This window comes from Dendrobium catenatum, unplaced genomic scaffold, assembly GCF_001605985.2.
Source record: "Dendrobium catenatum unplaced genomic scaffold, ASM160598v2 fragScaff_scaffold_1061, whole genome shotgun sequence".
Taxonomy (NCBI): Eukaryota; Viridiplantae; Streptophyta; class Magnoliopsida; order Asparagales; family Orchidaceae; genus Dendrobium; species Dendrobium catenatum.
Genome location: NW_021319523.1, coordinates 3,425,960 through 3,435,427, shown reverse-complemented (window position 1 = coordinate 3,435,427; position 9,468 = coordinate 3,425,960). Strand labels below are relative to the sequence as shown.

The 9,468-nt window shown below is 37.5% G+C and overlaps 1 protein-coding gene across 1 annotated transcript in view; it reads right to left on the bottom strand.

Annotated features, from left to right (window-relative positions):
• Positions 1-1,421: 1,421 nt before the first annotated feature.
• LOC110107600 (protein YIF1B-B) overlaps positions 1,422-9,468 on the bottom strand; it is an 11,464-nt gene continuing 3,417 nt past the window's right edge. The window contains exons 2-5 of the mRNA XM_020837887.2: positions 3,001-3,173; positions 2,823-2,921; positions 2,453-2,604; positions 1,422-1,955 (exon numbers count right to left, since the gene is read on the bottom strand). Coding sequence (XP_020693546.1) covers positions 1,574-1,955; positions 2,453-2,604; positions 2,823-2,921; positions 3,001-3,171 — 804 coding nt within the window. The 5' untranslated portion in view covers positions 3,172-3,173 and the 3' untranslated portion in view covers positions 1,422-1,573. The remainder of the gene's footprint in view (positions 1,956-2,452; positions 2,605-2,822; positions 2,922-3,000; positions 3,174-9,468) is intronic.

Below are 9,468 nucleotides of genomic sequence, written 5' to 3'. Positions count from 1 at the left end.
AAAGGCGGGATTAATTAGTAGTAAGATTTGTTCTTAATTAGATTAATTAAGGGAGTGATTAGCCTGTTGAGTGTTGCTGATAGCTATTACCTTCTGTTTGATTGGCGATTGTGGCAACCAAATTGATTAATTAACAAATATTTTGTTAACGATCACAATTTATAAGTATATTATACTCATGGTCGAATTATTATTTTTTTAATTTGAGAGACTTTTAATAATTAAATTTAAGTGGGAGCACAAAATAAATTAAATCGACTGCTTAATTTGGGACATCTTTTCAAATATTTTCTAAAATAACTTTTTGGTATAAAAATCAGTAAAAAAAGTTGTCTCAAAAGAAGCCTAGATCTCATCAATGACCACTAATTAACTTCATCTAATCATTTTCTAATTAAAATTAGGGGTGTCAATTCGGGTCAACTCGTCGGGTTCGAACCCGACTCGACCCGAATCTTAAACGGGTCAATCCGAATCTGACCCATTTTTACAAACGGGTCGGACATTTCAACCCGGACCTGACCCGCGACCCGGTAGTATCACCCGCGACCAAAACAATTACATTAAACTTATACATGCACTCACATTGGCTTCATTTGGGACTGCTTTCTTACCGCTTCTTAAAGCAATTTTTTAGTATCAAAATTTTAATTTTTATACTAAAAAACTGCTTTAAAAAATAAAATAAAAAAAACTATCCCAAATGAAGTCATAGGAAATCACTTCCTTATTTATCAAAGCATTTACCATTTTAAATATGCAATTATTCTTTAGTTCATGAGAAAATATAATTCATGTTCTACAAGTATATTATTTAGTCCATTTGTTTCAAGATTGATGCCTATTTTTTTCAATCTTTGTGGGCAATAGCTCCTTGGGTTATAAGCCCCATAACTTTGGCATCTTCCCTCAAGATGTAATAAGCCCTTTTTTTTTTTTGTTCTTCTTTCAACAATCTCTCTTAGGATAGTAAAATGTTGACGCTCTTCTAGACTCATTCTATGGAAAAATAATTCTGTGCGAACACTAAATGTCATCCGAAAACAAAAAAAAAAATGCACCATGCCACCTTTTAACTGTACCGCGGCTCAGTACTACAGCTCAGTACCGCGACATCTGGACATAGAGCTGAGTCCGTCATCCGCACAAAATAATTTCTCCATTCTATGCCTAATATTGTTGAGCCACTCCTATTTTTACACTTTAGGGAAGATACCAAAATCATGGGGAAGGCTTTGACATTCCAATCCACTTTATTGCTTTACCTCTTATACAACATTCCAATTGTCTGTCACTGGATCAAGAGCATAAACCAAAACAAGGCATTTACAAGCAATCCATGATAAAAAAAAAATCAGGGAACCAAGCTCCCATTAGCAATCATCATATTGGAAACATGACTGACAAGTAAGAACAAGAAAAAATAAAATAATAATTGGATTACATTGCCATACCAATGAAGAACAAGGATTGTAGCACATCAGAAACAGGTAAAATCTCATGGACCAAATTTTACAAAACTATTAATAGACCAGCTAAAACATCAATGGTAAGAGTTAGGAAAGCGACCAAGTTATGCAGTGACAGTACCAAGCCAAAATAGAAGCGGAAACTGGAATGCAACCATTAAGAGAAGAAGATAATGCTGTCTGCTTGAGTGTTTTTCATAACCCCTAGCACCACCCAGCAGAACCCTCTTCATTGTCTTCAAGAGAAACACACCTGTGCAAATGCAAATCCAAGGCAGCATAAAGTAGTATGAAAAGCTCCAGAATAACCTGGCCATAATGGCTAGCGACAATGCCGCGAAGGCGTAGCCGCCATACGCAACGATGTCGAGCAACGGCGCCTCTCCGCTGCCCATGGAATACAGAATCCCTTCCAGGATGAGGACCTCGAAAAGCCAACCAAACAATCCCTTGGTAAACTGCAAGCTCAGTGCTTCTGGAGTGAATCTGCATCATAAAAGAGGACCTCAAAAGGAGGTAGATAACATGAAGTGGGAATAATAGATGCATGATGATGCAGTGGATCGTTGGAAGAATCAAACTAACAAGAAGAAAATCCCAATCTGGAGAACAAAGACAAACACCAAGTTTCAAAAGCTTCAAAGAGAATAATATTTCATCAAATGCTCCATTCCTACTACAATACTTACATATTTATAAGGCTAATAAGAGCATACTAGAAGCTATTAGTAACAACTTATGAATTATGATATGTTAGTCCTAAGGAAAATCTTAGCAAAGATGTTCCACATCACATGAGGGTCCCTCCAAATGAGATTCATGAGATTATGGTACAAAGCATTACACCTCGGGTATAGAAGGATTGGTTCTTTGATTCAAACAAGTGAACTCCCAGTAAAACAATCTAAATATTCCCCAGGACAACTCTTAAGTGGAAACAGGAAATGCTTTGTATGATTGTAATTGACTGATGTGAAGATTACCTTCCAAAAACACCTGAGTAGAAACCAGAAAGAACGACATAGGTACCAAAAGCCATGAAGGGAATATACAGGTCTGGAGCATTAATATCGTGGATTGGTGGTTTGTAAGAAAGCTTTCCAGCAACCGGCTCAGTTATCCTTGTCCAGTGTCCCTGGAAGAAATAATAGCAAAAAATAACATTCTTGACTTGTTAAGCATTGAGTAAAGGGGATGGAAACTAAGGCTTTGTTTGGGACGGCTTTACTATTGCTTCTTAAAGCAGCTTTTTAGTACAAAAATTAAAATTTTTATATCAAAAAATTGTTTTAAGAAACAGTAAGAAAGCCGTCCCAAACGAAGCCTAAGTATAAATTGTGGTTCTGAGCTTACTCTGTGCAAGAATGGAAATAGGATCACTTTCAATTTGTTCCTTACGTAACGGCCATTCACCTGGAAGTAGTACTGTGGATCAGAGAGATGCTGAGTAATCTGTCCAAAAGAACCACAAAAATGTTTATGTGGCTTAAGGCATATAAGAGCCATTGATGTAAGTGATAAGACATCATACATTGCTCTGCATGAATTCGGAGCTTGAACCCAAGAACCTTTCCCCATATGCACCCAAACCTCCACGTATAAGTCCACTTCCAGCTCCATTGAAGACGTTTCCAAAAGCATTAGACTGAGGGTCAGAAGTAGGCCTCCGCATTCCTGGCCAGTTTCCAAGGTTTTGTTCCATGGCTTCAAAAAATCAAGATATGGAGATAAATATTCATCAGAAAAAAAAGTTAAAAAGAAACATATTCAAAAGTAAAAATTTAATGCGACTCACAGATTTTTAGTAATTGCAGTAAATTAATCTAGAAAATTCAAATAATCTATAGCAAGGCAGCAAGCTAATTTTAATTTGTGTTTCGTTATAAGTTTTGGCATTCCCAACTCTCTTCTTCTTGAAAAGTTTCGTCCATACATGTTTGAAACTCAGGTTAAAATTGGGAAAAAAAGAAAAAAGATTCATCATTCAACCAACAACTTAAAATATATTAAAAAAGTAATTAAATGTTATGTAATTGTTTAGAGAAATTTACATAAAACTCCCTCAGTGAATTCTAAACTCATCAGGATTGTTACTTGAAGGAGCTTGGTATTGATGATCTCTCAGCTTTCGACATAAGACATCAGTCCGATAAAGTATGCTGGTCAAACTGACCTACCACACTAGTTGTTCAAGACGAATAGAAAGTTGTGTAGTACAAGCCCCTCGCAAGTATGCAAACAAATGCCTTGCATCAAAGGTATAGTTGGGCTAAAATCCAATTGTAGTGGGCATGACCTTGTGCTTCTCAACCATTGAAGGTTCATGATTGACGACTTGGAGACATTGAAATCCTTGACTTATTCAAGTCATCCTTCAACATATCCAAACATTCAAAAGTAAGCCCTTAGACAGACTCACATTTCCTCCTTTCATCAAGAAGTCCAACTAAAAAATTGAGATAAGAGTTTTAACTTTTAAGTTCAATTTTTTTTAAAAAAAATTGAAAAGAAAGACATTGGCTCCTAATTTGTAAATAACCATATTCATCAAGTCGCTTGTTGACGATGAAAACTTATCAGGCCGAGGTGGCGATGAGGAGTATATGCATCAAAGGATAATATATATATATATATATAGAGAGAGAGAGAGAGAGAGAGTACGCAATATACTAGATGGGGAGCTAGAGAGGAATCAATCTAATGTGAAACCAGAAATTTGAATCTCAGAAAATTAATAAAAGTTTATTAAAGTAGTGAAAGTTCAATCTTAATGGTTTGCTTAATTGAAACTTCAAGAAAGATCTCATAATTTAAACAAATCTAGGCAAGTAATACCGCTAAATTAGCAAGATCTATAAAATAACAACGGCAATAAGTAGTAGTGCAAATGAAAAGCCAACGAGAATCCAACGGTTAACAAAGCGATTGTCTCACCTTGAGGCTACGCTCATTTATCTACTTCTAGGGTTGTTGGGAGAAGAAGAACCACAAAAGAGATGAGACCACTCCGAGAGCGACGATGCCGAAGATCCGTAGGGAAGGAGAGGAAGGCGCCGGATGTGGAGGTGGTGTGGAAGGTCGGCCGTTGATTGTCCACTCGTAGTCCAGACGTTGTCTATCAATAACTTGGATGAGGGTCGGGAGGATCCGATCCAAGTAATCTCCCACGGTGTCTTCGTCGGATTCAAATCTCGCGTCGAAGAATGGCAATCGTAGTACGTCGAGATTAACTTGGGCATCAGACACAAGCCCCCATTCTAGCTCGGGATCCGCCATACGACATGGAGTTGACGATGGGTGGTGGCCACGAAGAATTCTCCAAAGGGGAAGAGAGGTGGTCGGCGGGTTGTAGAGAGGAGGGGAGGCCGGCGGTGGGATTAGGGTGAGGGGAGAAGTAAGGTTTTAGAAAACTGAAATTGATTTCAGTTTTAGGGATTTCGGAGGGAAAAGTAATGAGATTTGAAATTCCAATTAAATGCAATTAAAGCATTAATTGGAAAATAATTAGGGTGAGGACAATGGGGAGCCGGCGGTAGGGAGAGAGGGGAGGAGGAGTTTTAAAACTGAAATTATTTTCAGTTTTAATAAAATTGGAGGGAAAATTGTTTGCACTTAATTTGGGATTTCAAATCACATGAGGGAATTAAGTGCTCAATTAATGGGGACCAAGAGAGGGGGCCGGCGGCATTGCTAGAGAGAGAGGGAATTGGGGAGAGAGGGAGAGGGGTTTCCAAATGAGGATGATGACTAGGAAAATCTTTTCTCATGAATCCAATTTCATTTGATGTGAAATTGGTTTCAAAATTCAAAAACTTTCCTAAAATAGAATTTCCAAATTTGGAAAGAAATTGAAATTTGAAATTCAAATTTCAATGAGGGGTGGAGAGGTAGATGTGGGGAGGTGGCGGAGAGGGAGGAAGGTGGGAGGAACCGGCGGCAAGGTGGCCGGTTGGTGGGATTAAGGTGGCCGACGAGTGATGATCCCCAAAGAGACGGCAAACGTGGAGGGGCGGTTTCTTCCAATCCGTTGGTATGGATTGTAGTATTTGTGGATGAGGAGGAGCTATGGATGTAATTCCTAAGAGAACTCACAAAGAGATCTCATGTGAAGAACTCACCAAGAGATCTTCTTGAACTCACAAAGAAAACCAATAGTAGAAAATTTTTCATTCAATCAAAAATCATAAAATACAATGACAAAGCCTTTATATAGGCTATCCGGAAATGAAAAACATAAAGACGACATTGCCCTTGGGCTACAACAAGCACTAATTCCCTCATAGGGGTACAAAAGGAAAATCATGAAATATAAATGACATGAATAAAATAAAACATCAAAAATAAAGACTCTGAATCATGGCTGTTGATCGGCGCCTCCTGCGATGGTACACGTGTCGAAATCTGATGTCCCCATCACAATCAATGAGAAATGCTAAAAAAGAGAGGGCACCAAGAATTTTTAGAGTTGTTTGATGATGTCACCTAAGTCCATCATGCGATCAATTGAAATGATTTATAGAGCTTTTGAACCTATTACAGAGAATGGGGTTTGACCGAGGAAGTCGCAACAAGCGAAGATAGAAGAATAAATCAAAATTAATCCACCTGGAACAAGGAAGGAAAATTCTCTAATAAATAAGCTACAAAAGTTATTTTCAAAAGGATGAGTGAGAACGAGAGGAGTCAACCAAGTCAAATGTTTCCCAACCTTGTTGAAGACTCTAGAGGAATCGTGCAATCAATCTCTTAGCTAATCAGTCAATTTGCCAACCTCCTAGACTTTTGTGTCTTTTCCTTTCTTATAGGACTTTGTATGGAATTCATTATTCCTTGAGACATGCCTGGGAGTGTGAGTGAGAAAAGCCAGCTCGAATTCGACTCACCAACGAGGTCATGAGCCAAACTTATCGAGCCTCAAGCTCAAGTTCAAGCTTGAAGAGACTCAACTTATTGGATTGTGAGTTGGATCAATTAAGATATATTTAGGGTTTCTCCGCAAAAGAAACATTGCTAGTGAAGAGTCACTTAACACAATAGAAAGGAAAAGAGATGGAGTTATTTCCAATAGAAGAGATGGGGTTGCATTCAAAGCAACAGTAAAAAGCTATACAACTATTCATTAATTTAGTTCTTTAAGTTGTACGTTTCTTTTTTCTTTTTCTTTTTTTTTGAGAAAAAAAGTGATGGGATTGTGATGTTATTCTCAATTCTTTCCTCAAGCATCACAAACTCCTCTTCTTCTTCAAATAATATGATAGGCCGGTCCCTCCTGGACAGGTCATAGAAGTTCCAGTCCACCCTGGGCTAGCCAAGGTCCACGCCAAGCGTAGAAGCCAGGAAAACAGGGGGGAATCCCGCCCCCTTTCAGGTGGGCCCAAGGCCAAATTTGAATGAGGAGAAGGGGGCCGCTAGGAGGGAAAAGCAAGGGGCTATTTTGAGGATTTTAGTTATGAACATTGTATGCTTTAAATATTATTCCTAGCGTTCCTAAATTATGTTTAATTATTTAGGAATGTTTCCTTAATCGTTTTTAATCGTTTAGGAAGATTTCCTAAATTATATTTAATTGTTTATGAAGGTTTCCTAAATCATGTTTAATTATTTAGTAATGTTTCCTAAATCATGTTTAATTGTTTATGAAAGTTTCCTAAATTATGTTTATGTTGTCTTGAAATGTTTTAATTATGATTATTATGTAATAGGGATAATTAAGAGAAAGTGTGTTTAGGGTTAGGGCAGGAGATAATTGGAGTTTGTTGTAGCTTTTTTCTTTGAGGGCTTCCTAGCGGCGTCAAGGTTGTTTGGGAGAGCCGATATATCTCTCAAATTATAGATCACCTGTATCTTACTTTCAATATAAATTTCAAATCCAAAAACATCCATTATTGCTAGTATTTTTGCGGTTTTTCCATTGTCATTTGTTGTTTTTGTCTCCAAAGCGTAGCACAATATTGTCCACATCATTCCTTCTCCAACGTGTTGCCACTGCAACTTCCTCTTCTTCTGCAGAGTCCAACCGCCAATATTGTCAATGCATTCTCCTATGAGATCCTACAGCGACTTCCCTCGCCATTCTGGTTGATGCCTTCTCCAGCAAGATCTTGCAAAGAATTCCTCTGCTAGGCTTACTGATCCTTTTGTAGCAAGATCGCATTGCAATTTCCTTCGTCGATGCTTCTCCAATGAGTTCCCACCCCAACTTCCTCTTGAGTTGAGCTCATGAGCATGGGAAATGGAAAAGCCAAGATGGAGCTCATTCCATGGGCACAACTTGAGCTCGAGGTCGAGTTCAAGCCACTTTCTGAAGCAACGAGCCAAGCTCGAGTTTGTCGTGTCTCAAACTTAACTCTTTTAACCTCTAGGCGTGTCCACCATATGACAATATTACTGGAGCTATAAATTGATTATGAGTTCATGTTCTTATGAGATGTACATCTTTGTGCCTCAGAAATTGTCAATATCATTAGAAGGAAAATTGCAGGGGTCAATAGTACTAATGAGGTAACGATAGTAGGGAGAATGATCCTAATGGTGCTAAAAAAGCAGCAATGTAGAAATTGTGCTTCAATTCCATCAGTACAAATAATAAATAGCAAAGAGTGAGTCGGTATAAAAGAGTGCATTAAGGCCTAGAAGTTAATGCCAAGATATCGTGGGTACCAAGGCAACCTTACGCTTGACATTCTTGGGAGGTCCCTTTGATTGACTAAGCCAAAGGATTTCCCAAGAGTATGACCAAGAATGAGGCTAAGAGACTATTCGAGAAGACCCCTAGATCCCTGAGCCTAGACACTTCCTGAGACCTCCCTAAGGATGCTCTCAAGAGGTTTCATGAGTGTAGTTGAAGAGTTGATGTATGTGATTGTGACATTTAGAGCTCAAATACTCACTACATGTAGATTGTGATTGATTTTTGAGATGTGCAAGGCTTTTGAGGTTATATAGCTACTTAGATCAGTATTCTTAGCCTTAGTGCGCAAGGACAAAATAGCCTACCAAATCTTAAAAAGTGAAAAATCCAATGATAAGCTATTCCCAGAGCATCACACTCTTTATTGTTCATTGACTTATTATTAAAATGTTTGGAAGTATAATCCTTTGATCACTTTGAGAATCAAGGTTTTTATCAACTACATAAAGAGAAATAAACACCTCATGGTTAAAAGTGATGTTGAGTATAGTTCGAATGAGTTAACCTCAACTTGAAATTGATGATTTCGATTTCAACATGAGCCAAAGTAGGTTCGAGTAATAAATGATTGATTTTTAGTGAACTTTGTAGCTGATTTGAGTCAAATTTAATATTCTAATAAATTATTTTGAAATTCTTGATTAAGTTTGTGTATGGGGGTGTGGATGTGCAGTGCAGTAATGCAAAAGTCATTCAACTTTAATCTACTTAACCATTTCTTCACTAAATTAGAAAATGATAGGAAATTCATGAAGCTTTCTATTTGATAACAATTTAATCAATTGCTGAAGGAAAATATAAAATATGTGATGATAAACGTATCACATTAACTAATTAAGATAAATCCAAGGGATCACTAAACCTATATCAAATATGTTTTGAATTTTATTATATATTCCAAGGTTTAAAATTGCGTAACTGCGCCTCGAGGCGGTTTTCGTCCGTGAGGCGAGGCGTAAGCCTCGAGGCGGTCTGAGGCGTAAGCCTCACGAAGACAGAATTGCGTAAATGAAAAATTCAGGATTTTAGCAAGAAAATAATAGCAATATTGGCAAATAAGAAAGTAGATGCAATAAAATTATGTCCCAAAGTACAAAATCACAAAATATTAGTTTAACAAAACTCCCAAAATACAAAAAACATATGAAATGAAATCATATCCCATCACTAAATGGGTTTTCAAGTGAATCTTCTTCTCCTCATACATAGAAGGTGCTTTCAACCCTCTTCCATACAATCCTACAGACCGTATCATACTGAAGTAGGCAGGCGATGTAGCAACATTAAATGGTATTGCATTTTCAAAAA